This window comes from Equus quagga, chromosome 5, assembly GCF_021613505.1.
Source record: "Equus quagga isolate Etosha38 chromosome 5, UCLA_HA_Equagga_1.0, whole genome shotgun sequence".
Taxonomy (NCBI): domain Eukaryota; kingdom Metazoa; phylum Chordata; class Mammalia; order Perissodactyla; family Equidae; genus Equus; species Equus quagga.
Genome location: NC_060271.1, coordinates 15708802 through 15729852, shown reverse-complemented (window position 1 = coordinate 15729852; position 21051 = coordinate 15708802). Strand labels below are relative to the sequence as shown.

Here is a 21051-nt window from a genome sequence, read left to right as displayed (position 1 = left end):
CCTTAGGGCTCTGAGCCCTTAGACCTCAGGAAGCCTGCAGGCTCCTCCATCTTGGGCATCCCCAGAGCCCTCCGTCACCCGGCACCCAGAGCCCTTTGTGGCCCGGAACAGTGCCCACATCTCCCTGGAGCTCTTGTTCATAACCTCCTGTTACTTGAGGCTTTGAGTCTGTTGGACCAAACAGTCCTCTCGTCCCTGGAGGGCCTGCCCTTACCCATGTTCCAGAACTGTTGGGACTCAGATCTTGCTCCTGGAGTGGAGTTCCCTAACCTGGCAGAGCTTCTCCACCTGGGGCTCCTCCCATCCCGGGGTGGGGGGCTCCCTGCAGCCCAGGGACTCCCAGGCAAGTGGGGGCGCAAGAAGGCTCAGTGTCCCACCCCAGCCTCCATTAGGAGCTAACTAGAAACTGCCCTGGGGCGCCACACTTCACAGTGTAAAAAGTGCTGTTACATGCATTACAAGAAGCTTAGGGCTCTAGCTTTACCTCTGCCTCTGAAAAGCTGTGTGACATTTGGCAAGTCCCTTAGCTTCTCTGGGCCTGGTTCCTCCACTAAACATAGGGATAATACCACTTGTTCTGTCTGGTTGATGAGGCAGTTTACAAGGATCAAATAACAGGTGAGAAGTGCTGTTGGAAAACAATATGCCTGAAGAAATGTGGCTAATGAAAGCTCTGTTCTAGAAAGACTCCCTCCTGGCGAGCCTCCCCTAGTGCCCTCTCATCCTGGGTGTGGGTGGACTACCTGTGGCTAAAGACCAACTGCCCTTCCTGCCTGGCAGTGCCTGGTGGGGAGCGGGCGCTCAGGAGTGTTGATCATTGACTGACCGACTGGTATGAAGATGAAATGCTTTCACCTCCCTCCCAAGGAAATTCTGGAGCGCTTTCCCTGGTCCTCTCCCACTGCCAGTTAGGAGGGTCTGATTCAGCTGGTTGCCGTCCAGCACATTCTCTGCAGCCACCACTGAAACGCTGAGGGCTGAGATGGTGGTGCTGGTTTCCCTGTCCCACCTGAGTCTGACATCCTGCGGAACCACAGGCTGGGACAGAGAGGACTTGCCTTGGGCCACGCAACCAGAAAGCAGCACAGCTGGCAATGTGGCCCCCCAACCGCCCTGGCCACTCAGGCAGGACAAGCGCCCACATCTGGGATCCCGTAATGCTCTCCTTGGATTTCCACTCACAGCACTTGACACGTTCGTCACCCCCTTCCCGAGGACTGGAGGACTGGAGCTCGAGGCCCTGCCACAAGCCTTGTTTTTGTGTCCCACGTCTAACCCAGGGCAGGGCACCTCTCAGCACATGTGGCTGTCTGGTGGCACCCTGTCCTCCCCCAAAACCACCTGTGCACAGGATCTCTTGCTGCCCTGCTGAGAGCTCTGCCAGCTGCCTGGGGTGCAGGAGACCAGGGCTTCCATGGCCACATCTTCTGGTGCTTGCTGAGTTGCCTCCCCGGCCAACGCTCCAGGGGCACTCTCCCTTCATCTCAAGCAAACTTCCCCCACGGCTGACATGTCCTTGCATGTGCTTTACCAGCACGAACCAAGCAGTCACAGCCGCATCTTGGCCTGGACCCCTCCACCACCTCCTGCTTCCGGACGACTCACCCACCCTAATTATAGGCACTTATCCGGGTCCTGTTGCTGTTGATAACATCTGGCCTTTCATGAGTTCGGCTGAGACAGTCTGCTGTCTCTATGTGGTTAGCATATGTTGAAAGTGTAAGGTCAACTGCCTTGATGTGGAAACTTCCGGAAGACCAGAATCAGGCTGATCAGTTTCTGTAATATCGAGTGTCTCCTATGTGCTAAGCATCTTGCCAGGCGCGTATGAGCATTCCCTCGTTAACACTCTCCACCATCCGGGGAGGTAAGGACTGTGATCCATGTTGCTGGTGAGGAAACACTCTCGGAGGTCCCCCAGCTCAAGGTGGAAAAGAGTCTGGCCAAGCTCAGCATATGGATGAAGGTCATGCTCTTTCCATTACCACCGTCCTCTCTCCAAACAGGATGCGGGATCATCAATGACGGAAGTAGTGGGGACAGTTCTCCGGGATCGTTCCCGTGAACACTCACACGTGGTCCTGTCTCCCAGCTTAAGGACAGGCATCCCCTCACTCACATCTCCCCCATGTAGAGCCTAACTCCAAGAAGAGGTGTCTACACCTGCCTTCACCACTTATTCTCCCCTCCTCACTAGAACTCACTCCAGCCCATCTTTGGTCCAAATGATCTCACCGAAACATCGCTTGCTAAAGTTCGTCCTGATCCCAACGTCGCCAAACCCAAACCTGGGTTCTCCGTTCTTCTCCTCTCAACATCTCAGCAGCATTTGACACTGCCGCTCACTCCCACCTCCAGGAAAGGCTCTCACCGACTTCCAGGACACCATCCCTCTCACCTTCCCCTGCTCACGACTGGTCCTAGTCTCTGTGGGGTCCCGCTGTCCTCCAGCCTGACTCAGTCTTCTGACTCTTCCTCTGTCTGTACCGCCCTCAGTCTCCTGGCTTTGAACACCATCCACATGCCAATGATGACTCCCAGAGTTACGGCTCCTACCTCCCCCCTCCCGGAACTCCAGACTCATATACTTGACTGTCTATTTGATATTTCCACTTGGATACCTAAAGGGCTCCTCAAACTAAGCATAACACGTGCAAAACCAAGCTCCTGGTTTCTACCTCACCCTCTCTCCCGCAGTCTTCCCCATCATAGGAAAGGGCGGCTCCATTTTTCCAAGTGCTTAGGCTGGAGTCCTTGATGTTCCTTTTTCTTATACCATTGAATCCATCAGCAACTCCTGTTGGCTCTACTTCAAAAACAGATCCAGAACCTGACCTTTTTCGCTGTCAGCACCCTGACCTGCACCACCCTCATTTCTCTCCGGGGTTACTCAGCAGCCTCCCCTCTGCTCTGCTGTCTCCATTTCTGCCCCCATAGCCCATCCTCCACCGACTGTCTCCACTGAGGCCTTTGAAATCTAAGTGGGAGGCCGTCACTCCTCTGCCCAAAACCCTCCCAGGGCTCCTGTCTCACTGAGTCAAAGCCCGGGTGCTCACAGTGGCTGACGAGGCCCCTGAGACTGATCTCACGGCTGCTCTCCGTGGCCAGTCTGTGCCGCCACGTCAGCGTCCTAGCGTTCCTCCCTGATGTGCTGTCTTTTCTACCTCACAGGATCACACACCCACAGCCACACATTCACGTGTTTGTGACCTGTCTCCCCCACGGAAACAGCAGCTTAGTGAGGGCGGGGGCTTGTTTTGTGTGCTACCACATGCCCAGTGCCAGGCACCGAGCCAGTGCGCAGTAACGAAATACCAGTTGACTGAAGAAATGAGCAGAGTGCAGCTTCCCAAACTCACTAGCCGACAGCACCTCAAGCCAGGGAGGGAGCTGGGCTTGTGGCCAGAGGAGCTGAATCTCCAGTTCTGCTCTCTCTCTGTCTCCGGGAGGCATGTGTTGTCCTGCACACAGAGGCCCCGAGGTCCGGGGACTCTGAGGCCAGACGGCAGGGCAGGACGCATGTGGCTGACACGAGGGCAGCATGCCAGAGCACTGCTGACGGCTGCCAGCTGCCAGAGAGCGCTTAGCAATAATCCCTGCCGTTCATCCAGAGCATTCCAGTTTACACAATGCTGTCACATCCGATGCTGCATCTGGGCCACACAGCCGCCCAGAAGGTGGGCAGAGCGAGGATCATGATCCCCATTATACAGATGACGACCCCGAGGTCCTTGAGGTTAAGTGTCTGGCCTGCAGCTGCCCAGGAAGTGGCCGAGCCAGGTACTGAGCCAGGCCTCCTCGCACTGTACTGCCCGAGCAGTCTTTATCCAGTGAGACCTCTGGAGCAGATGGCCTATTTCCACTCTCCGAACAAACCACCGAGTAAAAAAACACAAATCATTTATTCTTTGGCTGTCTACACGGACACTTAAATACTGTACTGCTGTCACGCGGCTGCCTGTGCTGGCCCCCAGGGGTGGCTCTGGGCCTGTGTCCTGAGCCCTGAGCCAGGTCCGGCCGGCAGAGGGCCGTCCTGCCATGTCCACTCCAAGAGCAGTAGCACTGTGCAGGCGGCCGTGAGCAGGGGCCCTTCGGCTGGGCAGTAGACTAAGCTCCCCACTGCTCCTCGGCCCCCAGGGGCTGGCCAGGCTGGAGGACAGAGTTCCACACAGTGGGTGTAATCGCCTGTCCACGTGTGAGCTGGACACTGTCAGAGCTCATCCTTGTGCCCTGACTCATTGCCAGAGGGGGACCCCTCTGCAGGTTCGGGGGGGCCCTCCTGGGCTTCCTGGGGGAGGTCCATCTCTTCTGGGCTAAAGAGCATCTTCACCAGGTCGTCCGCCTGTACCCGGTCCTGCAAGGACAAACCCCTGACTATTCAGAGAGGCCTCTGGAGCAGGTACTCACCACCTCTCAGGCACCACTTCCTAGAGAACAAGAAGGCTCTTCCTCAGCGGGCTCTCAGCTCAGCTCCTTCCCCGCAGGCCCTATCTGGGCAGGGAGCGCTGAGGTGGTGCCCAATGAGGCACCAAGAGCCGGGCTCATTCCCCATCTTGGCCCCCCCACCTGGAGCCCCTTTTATAAGTAAGGAAGAAGGGCCAGGGAGGAAGAGGCAGCGTGACCATGGTGACGCAGGGCTGGAGCGAGGAATCCTTCTGCACTCCCCAGCCCAGGGCTCCTTTCCTGTCTAAGCCCTTGGCAAGGGGATCCGGAGGAGCAGGAAGCAGAAGGGGGCCCTTCCAGGGACAGTCACCGCAGCACCACCGGCTCTCACCCGCTCGCTGTGTCGAGCGTCCAGCGTGAACCACAGGGCAATGGCACAGCGCTGCCCTCTGGTGACGGCCTTCACTCCGTGCGGGTTTTCAGTGCCCGACGAGAACCCCACAGCCCTTCCGCACTGGGGCTGCACCTCTGCCTAAAGGGGACAAAAGGAGGGGACACAGGACAAGGCCTGGAACCTGCCTTCAGAAGAGACATGGAGTCATCAGTGTCCAGGACCGAGGGTGGCTCCTCAGTCTGGCTTCCCAAAGACCAGAATGAAGAGAAAAGGTGACCAGTCAGAGGAGTAACCGGCACGTCACAAAGCCCCCTGGTTTGGGGAGGGGAGTGCTGGCACTTTGAGGGTTTCTGATTCCCAGGGAGTGGGACAAGGGTCCACTCACCGTCACGGTCTTGGCATCGAGTTCAGTGAAATAAAAGTTCCCTCCATCAAAGTCTCCATTTAGGTAAAGAATGGCACTGGGAAAGGCAGAGAGCACCTCAACACAGAACCCCTCCTCCTCCTGCTCCCCAGACAACCCACAGCTCCAGTACCCCCATCTCCAAGTGCTCTCAACCAGGAAGAAAGCTTTCTAGAACCTTTTCTAAAGCCTCACAAACACAAATCCCAACCTTCCCACCACTCCACCCTCACCCCAGAGATCTGCCACGTCCTTCTCTGGGGCACTTCTGTACCACATCCACCTTTCACTGTCCTGCTGATCACTACACTGTAAAGTTCCCTTATTGTCTGACGTCCTGTCCAGAGGGTCTGGGGACAAGGGACTGGACTCTGGGAACAGCTGGTCCCAAACCTGTGTGTGTGCATTGAGGGAGGGGGCAAAGTGCAGGGCCCTGGGGGCCTCAGAGGGAGAGCTGGCACCTGTAGTCCCGGAAGGTGTAGGCAGGGGGCTCCTTGATGCACACGAGGGCCTCAGCGTTCAGGATGCAGTTGTCCACGTGGACTGGGTGGCTACTGTCCTTCCTCTCAGCCTGTGCCTCTGGGGCCAAGGTGACACATGTTAGTGCTGGGGCACCTCAGGAGATATCATGGCTCTCCTGTGGGCACGAGGAGGGTGCCTCCCAATCTGTCTGGGTCTATGGGAACGCCCAGTGAACTAACGGGGTCTCTGGCTGGGCCAGCGGCCTAGGGCCACAATAAATCTGCAGGCAGCCCGGGAAGGTCCCTGGTGGGGTGAGCAGGGGCAGCAGCAGGGCTGTGGGGCCCTAACCAAGGGCAGGTCCAGGACTGAACGGCAGTACCCTGGCTCTGGCTAGCATGTCCATCAGAGGAGCACCCAGGGAACTGAAAACGAGGAGTCTGTAGGTCCGCAGGCTGCGGGCACAGTGAGACTCAACCCTCCAGTGGGGGATAAGGTGGGGATGGCATGAGGGGATCAGAGAAGAGCAAAGGCAAGGAGTTGAGGTCAGCAGGGGTCTAGGGGCGAGTGGAGAACACCGGAGGATGAACGGTGATGAAAGAGGACAGACAGGGCTGACTGTACAATGCCAGGCAGACGGCGTTCACGACAGCGAATGCATCGTCCCCCAGCACAAACCTTCTGCACACCTGTCAGGCTGGCGGCACCATCAAGTCACGGTAGATCCTCCTGTCTGTCCCCACTTGTCCAGCCACCAGGCCCTGTCCCTCCACCTCCTCCACCTCCCTCATGTCTTCTCTGTTTTCCTCTTGCTGCCACTTGCTGAGTTCAGGCCTTCGTTCTTGCCCACCACGGTCACGGCTGACAAGCTTCCCTTCCTCTGATCCACGCTCTCCAAATCCCCAAATCTCTCGACCCGCAGCAGCAAAACTAACCTTGTGAAAAGAAGGCCTCCCCGCGCCCTTCTCTGCTTGACTTTTCCTGGCTTCCACTGCCCTCGCCCCAGTGTGCCTCCACCCTGAGGCCCCGGGACACGTCCAGCTGCTGGCTGCGTGTCTGGCCTATTCCTTCGGGCATGCCCAGATTCTGAAGGATGCAAACATTCTGAGGGAGAGTGAAGCCCCCTAATCTCTGCCACCCATCAGCACCAGGGGCCCTCTGAAGGCCACGCATGACGGATCCGGCTGTGGGCCACGTATGATGCCTGGAGCATGGGCCGTTCCTTGCCCCTCCTCAGGAAAGCAAAAGGGAGTGTGAGAGAAGGAGAGGGAGAGAGGAACAAGCTCAAATCTGCTCCGACTTGTAAAACAGGTAGATCTCTCACAAACCTGGCATTTAACAACTAGTGACAGAGAACTTGCAACAAAGCTCATGATTGATCTAAAGACACCTGTAAGCCCAGTACCATCCTTGAGAACCACCAGCCCACAGGATAACCACCCTTGAATGTAGCTCTCCCTGATGGGGCTTCTGAGGACCGCATCAGCCTTGTCTGATTGCTCCCCCTTCAGCCTTACTCTCCAGAAATGGCAGCTTTCTTATTTCCCACCTCCGGGTTGCCCGGTGCCTCCAGACCTTTGCACAGGCTCTTCTCTCTCGCTTGAACGTCCCCCATCCCCTCGTATTCTCCACAACCCCTACTCATCCTGCACTCAGTCATCACCTCCTCTGAGAAGCCCTCCAGGCTCCCTGTGGAGACGGGCTGTAACCTCCTCTGCTGTACCTCTTGCACTGGGTTGTGACTTATTTGTTTACGTCGGTTCCCCAATGAGGACGACGTGACTGTATCCTGTTCTTCCCCCGTCCTCAGCACCCAGCCAGTGCCCGGGCCCAGCATGTGCTCAGTGAAGGCTGTGGGGAGCAAGGAGGCCCACCTTCAATGGCGGTGCGGCACACCAGGTGGGAGTAGGAGAAGTAGAGGGGGGTGTCCAGGCGGAAGTAGGACTCCATGATGCGGCGCACCTTCTCTGTCACGTTGTAGTACAGGTGGGCGCTCTGCAGAGGGACTTTCCCCTCCTGTCCCAGCTGCAAGGAGACCCGGGTTCAGAATGCCCTCAACGCCCCTCTGTCGGCCGACAGAGACCACCGAGGCGCCAGGCCCACTCCTCATCCACCGCCGAAGGTGCAGTCTCTCTGCTTCCCACGTATAACGCCCCTCCCAGATGACGCTCTCCCCTTCCTTCCCACTTCTCTTGGTGAGTAATTTGTGCATCCTGCTCAGAAGGGCAGCCGTTCTCCAGAATGCACCCTCCCAGCTTTGGGAGTCAGCCTTGTCTTGTTCGCCTCCCGTTACTGCACTTGGTCTAATGGGCAGGACCCCCGCTGAATCCACCCCTCCTCCGAGGCAGCTGGAACGTCTGCAGGCAGACACCTTTTACCTTCCTCCACCGTCCCCAACTCCTCCCCACTCCACACTCCAGAACACTGAGGACTGACGTTACCTTGAGGGCTTTGAAGACAGTGACACCGTAGAACTTCTCGTTGGGGGTGTGTGGGGAGGTTTGGCCCCGGTAGCCATCTCCTGAAGTTGCTGCTGCCTATGAGGCCCGAAAAGCAGGTGGAGTCAGTCAGGGCGGCTGAGGTCTGAGGGGTCGAGTGCTCCCAGCAGGAGCCGGGCAAACCTCAGCACCCAAGAGGCACACAGTAGGGGAGGCTGGGCCCCCAGGGAGCAGGGGGTCACTGTTCCGCTTACGTTGGTGAGTCTCTGCAGCTCCCGGCACTCATCGTCAGAGATGACGCCGTCCATCACCACCCGCTGGGAGCCATTCAAGACTTTGGAGTTCATGGTAAGACTGATGCCCTCATAGAGGAGGGGGCCACCTGTAAAGCAATGACAAGACCGGGCTAAACCCAGCAGTAATTCTGTCCGGACACTCTCCATCGGCGACTGCAGCCCTGTAAGGAACAGAAATTCCAGCTGTTTCCTGTTCACCAGGGAAATCTCCCATGCGGACTCTCCCAAAGTGGGGTGATCCAGAGGACAGAACTCGGAGCTGAAGCACAGGAGATCCAAGTGCTAGTCCCAGCTCCACTCCCAAATAGCTGCTGGCGCTGGGGCCTTCACAAAATGTTGAGAAAATATCGTAACACATTCCTAACACCCGAGCTCCAGAATCAGAAAGAACTGGGTTTGACTCCCAGATCCTCCAATTCACAGCTGTGTGACCTTGGCAAGTTACTTAACCTCCCTGAGCTTTAATTTTCTCATCTGGAAAATGGCATCTACCTCATAAGTGTGATGCCTGTTTGACGCAAAGAACACGAAGGCAAGTGAAAGACTTAGCACAATGCTTGGCACATAGTAAGTGCTCAAAAGTTTAACCACCATCATATCATCCTCCTCATCCTCATCCTCATTTTTTTAAAATGAGGATCTTACAATTTGCCCAACTCACCGCCCAGGCAGTTACAAGAATCAAGAGAAATAACAGCGTGAAAGCACTCTGAAAACACAGGGGGCTGGACAAATTCTTTTCACATGTTAATCTTGTTAAATTAATCACTGTGGATTTGAGCAACTGTAGAGCAAAGGCCAACCTTGCACTCTTCTGTCTCTCATGGTATCTCTGTGCTGGGGACGCATGCGAGACTCAGCTCAACTCCGTCTACTTACTGGGGCCTCAGCACGTGCCAGGCACTGCGCCAGACAAGGGGAGGGACGAACACCTGAAGACAGCACCTGCTCCAACAATTATGCAAATAACCAGCACAAGGCGGACCTTGTGAAAGTACAAGCAAAAGTGCCTTGGAAGTTCAGCAGAAAGAGGGAGGGGAGCCTGATGGGCCAGGAGGTTAAGAAAGGCTTTGTATGGGGGTGGGCCTGGTGGCATAGTGGTTAAATTCGGCACACTCTGCTTCGGTGGCCTGCATTCATGGTTTCAGATCCTAGGCACGGACCTACTCCACGCACCAAGCCATGCTCTGGTGGAGTCCCACATACAAAATAGAGGAAGTCTGGCACAGATGTTAGTTCAGGGCTAATCTTCCTCAGAAAGAAAAAGGAGGCTTTGTAGGGTGTATCTGATGCCTCACAGGCAGAGATGATGCGAAGTGTATTAGGAGGAGGAACAGGCATAAACAAAGACTTGTGGGCACAGAGAGGCTCAAGGCACAGGAGCAGCCCAGTGTGGGAGAAGAGAAGATACAAACAGGAGAAGAGCAGAACGTACAGTTGAAGGGGAGGCAGGGAGATGGCGTCAGAGTCCCTGGGTTTGCAAGACTGGTCTAGCCCCTATGTGAGAAGGGGCAGGGACGGGCTCGAAGAGGAAAAGAGCACAGACAGGAGGACAAGAAAAGGGTTGGGGAGAGAGCTGAGAAACAGAGCAGAGTCATAACGGTAGGCCTCCCTGGAGGACTGGAGGCGAGGAGGAGCAAAGAAGACCTCAAGATTGAGTGGTAACGGGACGAATGACGAAAGTTGGGAGAAAAGAGCTTGGCAGTAGGGAGCCAAGATGAGTTTCGTCCTATAAATACTTCCTGAAGTGAACTAAACTAGTGTTACTGTGACACAGGAGTCTTATTTCTTAACCAAAGGCCAGTTCTCAGCGCTCTTTCCAGGTGGAAGTCCTGTTGAGAGTTGGAAGGATGCCGAGGTGAGGCTAAGCCCTGACCCGTGCTGGCTCAGACCCCAAGGCTGGCCCAGGGTGAGCGTGGCACTGCTGGGGGGTGGGGGGTGCTGCCCAGCTAACACGGGGATGACCCGCCTTGCTGCCTCCACAATGCTGCAGGTGGCCCTGAGCTCTGTCCTCTCACCTTCCCGGGTCAGCCTGCTCACATCCAGCGACTCCTTGGTCTTCTCTTCCACAAGGGTCTCAATCTCCTTCATGAGGTTTCCAATCTCCTGGGAGATACGGACGGCTGTTTCCCGTTCTGACCTGTGAGCACAGCCACCCTGAGGACTGTATCCCGGGGCTGGCCCTGGCTCCCACCCCAACCTCCCACACTGGGCCTGCCCACCCCTTGCCAGGAGTCCACATCTGCCTGGGCTCAGGAAGCCTCAGTGCTTCATCAGACCGATCCAATCATGCAGTTTCTTCAGGGTCCTCACTTCTGTTTCTCTTGCAATCTCTTGGGAATCACCTCTTCAGGAGTCCATGAATCCTAAAAGCAGTTCAGGAAGAAATGAACACTGTAGGGTGACCTACCTAATCTTCCAGGTCTCGATGCATAGATTAGGACCTACATGAAAATCCACCTTATCATCTGCCTCCTCTCAGGACATAAAGCGAGAGGTCTTTGAACAAAGTCACCTGAAGCCAGCTGCCCAGAATTCCCCCATGTCTTCCTCTGTCTCCTGTCCACAGCTCCCACATTTGGCTAAACCCCCTAACAGTTTTCTCCCCAGGGTCACACTGTGTACCACTCACCTCCATCCCCTGCCCTCCTCACTCTCTCCCTCCCCCCAGCTCCTGCACCCTGGCTCACCGGATCAACAAAGGGGATTCCAAAGACATCATAAGCGAAGAAGAGCAGCTCTTTCTCCAGCAGGCTTCGCTGTCGGTACTCCTGGGCACGCTGAGGAAACACAGTGGAAGGAATGCGCTGCAACTCAGCCCTGTCTGCTAACTCCCGGGGTGCCCCAGCATTCTACACGGTTGCTCCAGTGTGACCTGAGACTTCCTCTCCCACCAGCACTAGCGTGTCTGTTCCCCAGTTTGGGATGAAAGTTTCACTTCTGTGCTTGAAGGTTCCTCTTGCCTGGCACAAGCAGTACCTCTGAGGGTGGCAGAGCCAGGCTTCCCTTGAAGGGAAAAAGCCCCCTTCCTTCCCCTGCCAGCCCCCATTAATCTCTGAGACAGAAAATCTGATGATGCCAGGCGATGTGGAAATTTTCTTCAAAGAAGGAAAATTCCTTCTGTTTTTCTTTTTTTGCTTGCCAAGGAAGAGTAGCCCTGAGCTAACATCTCTGACAATCTTCCTCTATTTTATATGTGGGTTGCCACCACAGCACAGCTGATGAGTGGTCCGCACCTGGGATCTGAACCCACGAACCCAGGCTGCTGAAGCAGAGTGTGCCCAACTTAATCACTACACCCCGGGGCCAGTCCTGGAAAATTCCTTGACTTCTACAGGAGTTCAATACTCAGGAAGGAAACCTAGGTGACCCGTGTGTTGTTGATTTAATCTTTACAGTCACCTTTGAGGTTGATAATATTATCCTCATTTTACAGACGAGGACACTGAAGTGCAGAGGGGATATGCGACTTGTGTAAGGTGACACTATAGGAAATGGTAGAGCAGGGACCTACCGTCAAACCCAGGTCTCTCCAGCCCTAAAGCCCACGTGCTTTGCACTATGCCACCTGCCTCCCCTGGGACCGTGAACAGACCGTATCCCTCCCTGAGCCGGGCAGCTGCAGCCAGAGCAACGGGTGTGGCGTCTGGCCCTCCCCACGTGTGCCCACAGGTAGGGCTTACCCAGGGCAGGGAAACTAGGTACCTTCCAGGGTCACATCTGTCCCTAGGTGCCCTGCTAGTATCCAAGCAGCAGAAGGAAAGAAAAGACAAAGAAGGCATCATCAGTTGAAATAAAAGATGAGGGCAGTAGGGCAAATGCTAAAGGTGTCAAGGAGTCCTATATCATCTATTATATTTACCCAAGAGGAAGATGGACATTTTCTCCTAAGGACTTTAAATGATTAGCTTCCCTCACCAAGTTCTAGGCACCCAGCTAGGTACGTTATCTCACTGAGCCCTCTCCACCACTCTAGGAGGCTGCTAGGGAGCAAATCCCACTTCCACCATTTATTCATTCAATACTGACTTGTTGAGCATCAGCTCTGTGTCAGGAACTGTGCTGGTACAAGGAAAAAAGCAGGGAAGCAGAGATTCGAGTCGGCACTGCCACCACCACAGGCCACCGGGCGAGTTCCCTCATCTCCTGGAGACTAAATGTCCTTGCCTTTAAAATGGAAAGAGTGGCACCCACTTCCCAGGGCGGCTGCGAGGACTGGGTGAGATGATGGGTGTAAACACAGCGCAGCGCTTGGCCGGGAACAGGGCTCAACAAACGTTTGTTACTTTCTTTCTAGAAGGGGGAGTTCTGGTTAAAAGTGGTAGATTCACCACATGGGCTTGTTTTTCCTTCCTTCCCTAGACTCATTAATTAGGGGGGAAAAGAAAAGGTCTCCACCGAGCAAGACAAAGAGACCAGAAGTGCCATCTCAAATCCAGGTGGTCACCATCTAGTGGCCAGAGAGGACAACTGCAAGGTAACCGGTCTCCACAGGAGAGGGACGGCAGGGGAAGGATTAGTTCTGCGGGGACTCTCGGGATTCCAGAGCTAGGAAGAGCCAGCCTTGGTTTTTTCCTTCAGGGTACGTTGGTGGCCCCACCTCACGGGGTGGTTAGGAGAATCAAATGAAATAAAAGCTATGAAAGAATTTTGTAAAGTATAAAATGCCACACACATTTGAAGCATGGTTATTTTCAACAGCAACAACCAGAATGGGAAGTCTGTGACTGCCACGTCATCTGCCTATTTCTCCCAGTGAACAGAGGAAAAATGAGGCACCCTGGGCTGGAGTCCAGGCAGGCCAGAAGACCTGTGGGGAAAGCACTCTGCTCCAGCTGGGTGTTCCTGGGCTAGTGGACAGCATGCTGCATGTGTCTCCCACACTGGGAACTTGGTGCCTAAGTGGATAGGAAGAGGAAGGAGGAGAGAAGAAAACCGTCAGGTTCTGCCAGTTCCAGCTCCTTCCTCCACCTAGTCAGCTCCCCTCTTCTAGCCACTGCCTCACTCAGGCCTCGGAGGCTCTCCTCTGCACCACCACCATCGCCTCCAACTGCTCTCCTGTTTCCAGCTCCCTCCCCTTCTGAGCCCTGCCCCACCACATCTTGTCAGGCTCCTGCCTGGAACTCTTCCAGGGCTTATCGCCTCATGGAATAGAGTCCAAGGTTCTGGCGGGGCACTCTAAATCCTGCAAAATCTGACCCTCCCAGGCCTCACCTCCTGTAACTCCGCAGTACCACCTTCCACTTATTTGTGACAATTGTCCAGGTTGTTTGCACCTGCTGTTCTCTGTCTAAAAGGCCCTTCCCTGCCTCATTCACCTACTGGAGGCTTTTAAAACCAAATGTCAACACCACTTCCTCCTGCGAAGCCTTCCCTAATTCTCCAGTCGGCTGATGACTTCCCCTCCCTGCTTCCACTACAGCCTGCATGCACGTCTACTATTACATTCTCTTCACTGTTCTAGAAATTTTGGATTATATGCCTTTCTAAGGTGTGTTTTGGATAGCATTCAAAAGGACACGAAAGTAATCATATAAAGCTAAAGGAAATCCACAGAGTATCAACAGACATACATAGAAACATTCATGTCTCCCTCCCCACCCCTAACCTGTAGGCCTGTGCCTCAGGGGCAATCCCAATTAATAGTTTCTTATCAATCTGTCCAGAAAATTAAAAAAATATATATGTAGCATAAAAAAACAGAAATAGGATATAATATAATTACAGTTCTCTATCTTCTTTCTTGACCTAAAATTCTATCATGGAGACAATTTCGTGTTGCTGCATAGTAATCTACTTATGCAATAAGAGTTGTCTTGTATGTCATTGAATGAATGTACCACAATTTAACCAGTCCCCAAATTGACAGTATTTAGCTTGTTTCCAGTTTTTTTGCTTTTAGCAGCGATGTCTTGATGCACATCTGTGCACATGTACCTCGGCGTGCTGTGCGGTACGGTTGCAGGAGAAATCCCAGCCGTCGAACTTCTGGTTAAATGAACAGTGCAATTGACAGCCCCCCCCAACAGTGCAGGGGTGTGCCTGCTTTCTCACCCCCTACATTTGTCCAATATATTTGTTGCATAACCAACTGAGAAGCCTCTGGGGTAACTGTAGCTAATTACCATTTTTTCTTTCGACAAAATGAAAAATTGGTCCAAAGTTACAGTCATTTTACACAGAATGTAGATGGGGTTTGGGAGAGGCCAGCAGGACACAAGTGGTTGAGGGCCACAGTGATAAGCCACCCCTGTTTCAGGAGGTGGCTGAGGTTAGAGGTGAGAAAAGTGGCCACCTGCTACCCGTGTACCATCAGCAAGACCCCTGCGATGCCACCTGTGCACACAACACACTGGACACACGTGTACCGCGCCTGTCAGCCCACTGCCACATTTGACCCTCACCCTCATCCTGTGTTGCAGACAGAGCAAGAACCACAATCTGATTTTAGAGAAGGAGAAACTCAGACTCAGAGGAGCAATGCAGAGTGCCTAAGATCCTACACAATGTGCCAAGGACCACACAGCTAGTAAGTGGAGGAGCCAGGACTTGAGCCCAGACTAGTGACTGCAAATCCACATCACTGTTCTGGGCTCAAGAGGGACAGGGTCTAGGGTCTGTGCAGGGCTTACGTATGAATATCAAGGCTCAAATTTCATTACGTGAAAAACAGAGAATTTTCATGTTTTTAATTATAAAAATAATACCCATTCACTGCAGGGAATTTAGAAAATATGAATGAGCAAAACAGAAAAATCACCCATAACTCCAGCACCCAGAAATAACCACTGTTAACATTTCAGTGCATTCCACTTTAGTCTTTGTATTATCTAGACTTTTCTCTTATTTCTTGGGAATAGTGCTGAAAGAGGGAGAGATCAGACAATGGCAGAAAGAAGAGGGGATAGGGAGGAAAACAGAGACAGAAAACAGGTGAATGGAAAAAAAAATTTATCATGAAGTAAAAAATGATAGATCTTGGCCAAATGGCGTTAAGTCTCAAAGTATGGGGCACCAGAAAAGGGAAAGAACATGGCTGCTGTGCAGTTCTGCTTTTCCCTGCCAGCCCATAGAACAGACTTCTAGGCCCAGATAGTGTTAATTAGGCTCCCCTTGCTTCCTGTGCTCCCATGTTCTCTGAGTGACAGGTGTGGCCGTGCACTCACACCCCCGGCACCCTGCCCCTACGCAGCCCAGGCAGTGCGGGCTCCTCCTCCTCTACCCCACTCTCTGCCCTCTGCGTTCAGCTGGCAGCTGCCCTAACTAACGGAAGTCTCTCACCTCACGGGGACCAATGGTTGTGGCTTGTTCTTCTCCAAGCATAGCTGTATAGTAGGCCAGGTTTTGGTTCATCACCTCGTCATTGGGGAAGAAGAGGAGAAAGGTCCTGGCACACTCAATAGCCTGTGTATAATTCCCAACTGCAAAGCAAAAAAAATGGCTGAGAAGAAAGAGTCTAACCCTGGGTACCAGGAACCACTAATGTTCAGTGTCAGCACAGCTCAAGCAATGATGGCACAACAAGACAGCACCGGCTACAGAACATGCCTGTCTGATTTAGGGGGAGAAGTTATAGAATACAGATAGAATATATAATTGATTCTAAGGTGCACAGTGTTGTCAGATAATTCAAACATTGCCCCCAATATTCCCAATCATTAGGCCAATTTCCGGAATATTCCCCTGTCTTTCTATCTTTTTTCCCCTATGGATTTTCAGAAGGGGAAGATTACAATAGCAGACTGCCTCTTTGGTAGAATGGTTCTTGTTGACATGTGTCAGTCTCCTCAACTAAGTATATATATTGTTTACTCTTGAACACCTGTAACGCTTAGCACACAGTAGAAACACAGTATAAGATCTGCTGACTTGCTGCTTTCTGGATATGGACAGCCCCTCGCCCAGAGAGCATCAGTGCCGTGCTAGGGAGAAGGGCTAGGAAACGTGCTGTGAGCTGGGTGAAGTGGTACTACCCTTGCCTTTACTGCAACTTAATTCAGGGGCAAAATCAGATTATAAACGTTATAGAAGGGGCAAGAGAGAGAGGTCCTAAAGTCTCCCTATCCCAGCTTTTTGGGCTGTTGGTAGCAGCTTCCAGGGCGGTGGCTTGTGACAAGGCCCCCAGGTACCTCCCAGAGCCACAGAGAGAAGTCAAACATGTTGAAGAAGCCCTGTGGTCATAGTCCCTGCCTACCTTGCTTTTGGCTTCCTAGTTAAAAGCTGCCAGGAAAGAGGAAAGCAGGCCTTACTGTTATAGTAGGCAAACTGCAGGTAATTATAATGCGATGGGAGGAAGTCTTCGAAGGGCTTCTCTCGACTTGGGTGGGAAGCAAGCTCAGTGACACAGTTCTGCTTACAGCTGAGGACCTGGATGTAATGATCTGAAAGGAATCAAAGAGGGGGAATACCCATAAGGCCAACCTTCAGTATGAAAAGTCTGGTTAAGGTGAACAAATTCTAGAGGAAGCAATTTTCAGTCAGGTTCCCAGATTTAAAGAAATTCGAGAATGAGGCTGAAGACGCTGCATCTGTATTATCACGACATTGCCCTTGGAGCCCAGGCAGGCCTGGCCAGGGCTGGCTCCCAGCACGCACCTGCGATGGCCTGGAAGAGGTCGGCGTTGTAGTCGAGGTAGTTGTAGCCATCATAGTCATAGGGCCCTTCGCAGAGGGCGCGGCACTCCTCGTCGGCCACAAAGTACTCGCGCAGCGCTGCCTCTATGTGGGGCACGGCTTCCTGTGGCCGCTCCTCGGAGTAGAGTCGTACTCCCAGTCGAAACTCGTGCTACTGGGAGGAAGGGGTACTCAAATGCAGGCCACAGACAACCCTCTCTCCTTGCCCACGGCCACCTTCACAGGCGGCCTCATTTCCTGCTGGCTCAGGGGATTCAAAGAAAATCTGAAGGCGTGAGAAAGGGCTCATGACGTTAATTCAAAAAGGATGATGAAAAATACACAGACAATACGGCACCAAATCAGGTTAAAAATTAGATATAGAAGACAAAAAAATTGGCCAAAATATCAACCACTGGTTTTCTTAAGGTGGCAGTATTATAGAAGATCACTTTCTGTTTTGTACTTATCTGCATTTTTCTAATGTTGTTCAATGAACACACGTTGCTTCTGGAATCAGAAAACAACCCTAGTAAACGTGACTTTGATAAAAAGAGAGAGAAGGGGATCAAGTTTTTTCACCATATGGGGTTTGGCCTCAAGATCCTTGAAGTCGGCCTCCTTCACCCCAGACATGGTTTGGTAATAGTCTAGGTTCTGACGCATCTCCATGTGCTCGGGATTGCCCACGAAGAAGGTGTGTGCTGCTGCTACGGCCTTCTCCAACTTGTTTATCTAAGAACGAAGCACAAGAACATAATTCTCACACCCAAACCCTGAAGGTTTGTGTCCAAATGTGCAGTCCACAGTAAACAGGAAATCCCAGCCTTCCTGAGCCTTCCACTCAAACCATGCCCCAGCTCCCGCCAGCCCCAAAAAACACACCTACTGCAGGAACTACATACCAGAGATTAGCACTGGGCCCTGGGCAGATTTTCGGCTATTTTTCAAATCAGGCTAAGGGGTCCCCAAACTACAGAAGGTAACGCTTCAGCAGTGTAAACTTTCTATTTTAAAACAAAGGTCGTATTGTAGGGGGCATGTCACGGAAGACTACCGCCCAAATAACATATTCTCAAGATTCAGATGTAGCAACTGAGCTGAAGACAGCCTCAGGCTTCAAGGATTTAGGGGTATGGGAGAAAGAGCAGTTCACAATTAGACCATACCTAAGAATTTGCCTAGAAAATGCCTTTGTTTTTGCACAAAATAAGTGTTTTTTGACAGATTCATGTAAAAGGTGGGTCACTGAAAAATCCTAAGGTCCTATACCAAATCCAGACATGGCATCTTCTGACTCAAGGCCCCGGACTCATGAGGTTAAAACAAGTGGCTACACAGAAATCTGAGGGGGGAAAAATGTGCTACAGGCCACAGTAACGCTCATAGCAACGGACTCCAGCTTGTCAAAGTGACACAGTTCATACACAGAATCCAAAATAAACCACTGATGACCTAGTGATTAACTACATGGGCTGTGGTGTCAGACAGACTGGTGACAAATCTAGGTTTAATTGCTGGGGCTGTAGACAAGTTACTTAAAGTTTACTTTCTAAACTCAGTTCCCTAAACTGTCATCTGAAGATATCACTTGCTGCCTCATAGGACTGCAGGGAAGGTTAACCGAGGTGACATATACGCAGCTTCTAACACATGGTGCCAGGTGTTCAATAAGTGTCAGCTCAGTAACTGTAAATATTAGCATATTATTAATACGCTAAGAAAATATTTTTTCTTTTCTGGTCATCAGCACTAGTAAATGCACACTAAACAAGAAGTCAGCCTTGGCCTGCGACCCTAAAATAGCTAGGTGACCCAAGGCCAATAATCCCCATCTCAGTACCCCAGTTTCCTTAATTTTAAAATGAGAAATTCCCTCAAGTCTATCCCTGTTATGGTGCTATTCCCTGCCCTGTCTTACAGCACTGCGCTTGCCTTTCTCTGTTCTCCCCCAGCTCCTCACTCCTCACTCCACCCCAGCCCTTCTTTACTCCTTAAGCACCGAGGCACCGACTTTCCTTCTCTTGTGTGGACAACTGCATTCATCTCCTAATGGTTCACCCTGCCACCACGTTCTCCTTCTTCCAAAGCTTATTCCACGTGGCTCCCAGAAGTGGCATTCTAAAACCCAATTCTGAGGATGGCTCCCTGAGGCCTGCAGAATTCTCTTTCCAGTCCGGCCTCACTCTATCTAGAATGGCTACCCTCCCTTTCCTCTAGCAATATTTAGGATCAGCTTCAAATGTCATCTCTTCTTTCAAGTCTAATTTCTCTGAGACAAAGCTAGATTCTCCCTCCTTTGTGCTCTCACAGACCTATGTACACATGCTTTTAGCAGTCCTTCCTATAGCGATTCTCAACAGCAAAGCAAGACAAAACAAAAACATATCTAGTCAAACCTTTTAATTACCTGTACAAGAACTGGAATGTAGTCGGTATTCAATAAATGTTTGTCAAAGAGTTTTAAGAAGTGCTGTTAAGTGACATGACCAAAGACATAGCCTAACATTTTGCTTTCAGGCCCAGTATTCATCCGAGTAACTGGGAGGAATGGAGCAGAACTGTGTAAGCAAAATGCTTGTGGAGAGGTGGAAATCTGAGGTCCCCAAGATTTTCCAAGTCTCTCTTTAGGTTGAACTGAAGGTCTGTTAAGCTATGGATATTATAGATAATCAGTACAGGTCCTTCTTCTTTTATCTCCCCCAATAAAATGAGGCTAATGATAATATCTACCTTACAGGATAGATATTGCCAGGATCTGTGCAAATGAATTAACAGACGCAATGTACATAAAATAATGCCTGGAAGTCTGTGCTGGCTACCATCATCATCACCGCACAAGCCAGGAGCGCTCCAAATCCACATATACACTCGGACTTAAGCCACTCTGGAATTCCTAAAAATACTCATTTTCTTTGGAAACCGGACAGAATAGCCAGAGGGTCCCTCACAGGGAGTGGCCAGACAGCCCCTACTGGCGACGTGGCAACCTCACGTCCTGAAAGAGAGCTGCTGCTTTCGGGCAGCAGGAAAAGCATCACTGAAAAATGAACCGGAAGGAGGATATTGTAGAAAGGTCCCAGCTTCTCACTCGGACACTTACAATGAAATCAGGATGAGAGACCCAAACTGCCGCTCTAGGGGTCCTCCCGGGGGAACGCAAGGCCGGTTTTGCTCGGTCCGTGCCTTATCCCCTAGGCTGGACCTTTGGGGTTACCATCTCCCTATGAGAGCCAGGCGAGACAGGTCTCCCGGCAGGGTCCCTGCTCTCCCTGGATCCGAGGAGAGCTCCCTGGCCAGGAGGCCACCTTCCCTCTCCGCGGACACTTTCCTGGCCCCCCAAGTTTGCCCGGATCGCTTGCAACCACGCCCAGAAGGACCCCGACCGCCCGAGCCCGGGCAGGTCTGCACCTTGAAATAGGCGACCTGCAGGTAGTTGTAGGGGCTCCGCTTGCGGAACTCCAACTCCAGCTCCTCGCTGAGCGAGTGGGCTGCCGGCGGCCCCAGGCAGCGGCGCAGGCAAGCGGCGCGGCGCAGCAGGCCCCCGAAGAAGCGCAGGTCGTGCAGGGCGGCGGCGCCCCAGGCCTGCGCCGGGCTCGGGGGCGAGTCGGCGTCCAGCTCCCACGGCAGGTCGGCGGCACACCGGGTGCGGCAGCGCAGGCGGAGGGAGCGCAGGGCGGCCCGCGAGCGCAGCGCCCGCTCCATGCTCAGGACCACCCCGGCCCAGTCCCCGCGCGCGTAGGCCGCAGTGCCCTCGGCGAAGAGCAGATCAGGCGCCGCCATGTCCCATCCCGCCTCGGACTCCAGCTCCGCCCGGGAGGCGGCTGCGGCGACGGCGAGCAGGGTGGTCAGCAGCCTCAACGCCCGTGCCGCCATTGCCTCCTCAGACCTAACGGACCGCTCGTCATCAGCCACGAAGGCCGGAGTCCCACCCCCGGGGCCCCGCCCCCGAGTGAAGCCCCGCCTCCCAGGCCGGACAGCGCATGCCCAGGAGGTTTGCCCCGCCTCTTTCGCTTTCCTGGACCCCGCCCCTCAGCGGAACCCTGTGCGTCAGCCGGAGTCCCG

General features: G+C 53.1%; 1 protein-coding gene across 1 annotated transcript; it reads right to left on the bottom strand.

Moving 5' to 3' along the window:
- Positions 1-3883: 3883 nt before the first annotated feature.
- P3H1 (prolyl 3-hydroxylase 1) lies at positions 3884-20918 on the bottom strand. The gene is made up of 15 exons (XM_046662720.1): positions 20398-20918; positions 17569-17721; positions 16969-17158; positions 16623-16754; positions 15655-15794; positions 11064-11153; positions 10687-10739; positions 10392-10513; positions 8332-8459; positions 8081-8176; positions 7514-7664; positions 5642-5759; positions 5163-5238; positions 4775-4915; positions 3884-4354 (listed from the first exon to the last, which is right to left on the bottom strand). The coding sequence occupies exons 1-15, from the start codon at positions 20860-20862 to the stop codon at positions 4211-4213; spliced, it is 2199 nt and encodes a 732-aa protein (XP_046518676.1). The 5' UTR covers positions 20863-20918; the 3' UTR covers positions 3884-4210.
- Positions 20919-21051: the final 133 nt, after the last annotated feature.

What these genes read in the sequence shown, in the direction of transcription:
- P3H1 (XM_046662720.1), bottom strand. Translation starts at nt 20,862, where the DNA reads ATGGCGGCACGGGCGTTGAGGCTGCTGACCACCCTGCTCGCCGTCGCC. An exon ending in TTGAGGCCAAACCCCATATG is followed by an intron (nt 17,159 to 17,568) that starts GTGAAAAAACTT and finishes TCCTCCCAGTAG; the next exon opens with CACGAGTTTCGACTGGGAGT. An exon ending in CAACCATTGGTCCCCGTGAG is followed by an intron (nt 11,154 to 15,654) that starts GTGAGAGACTTC and finishes GTGTTTCCTCAG; the next exon opens with CGTGCCCAGGAGTACCGACA.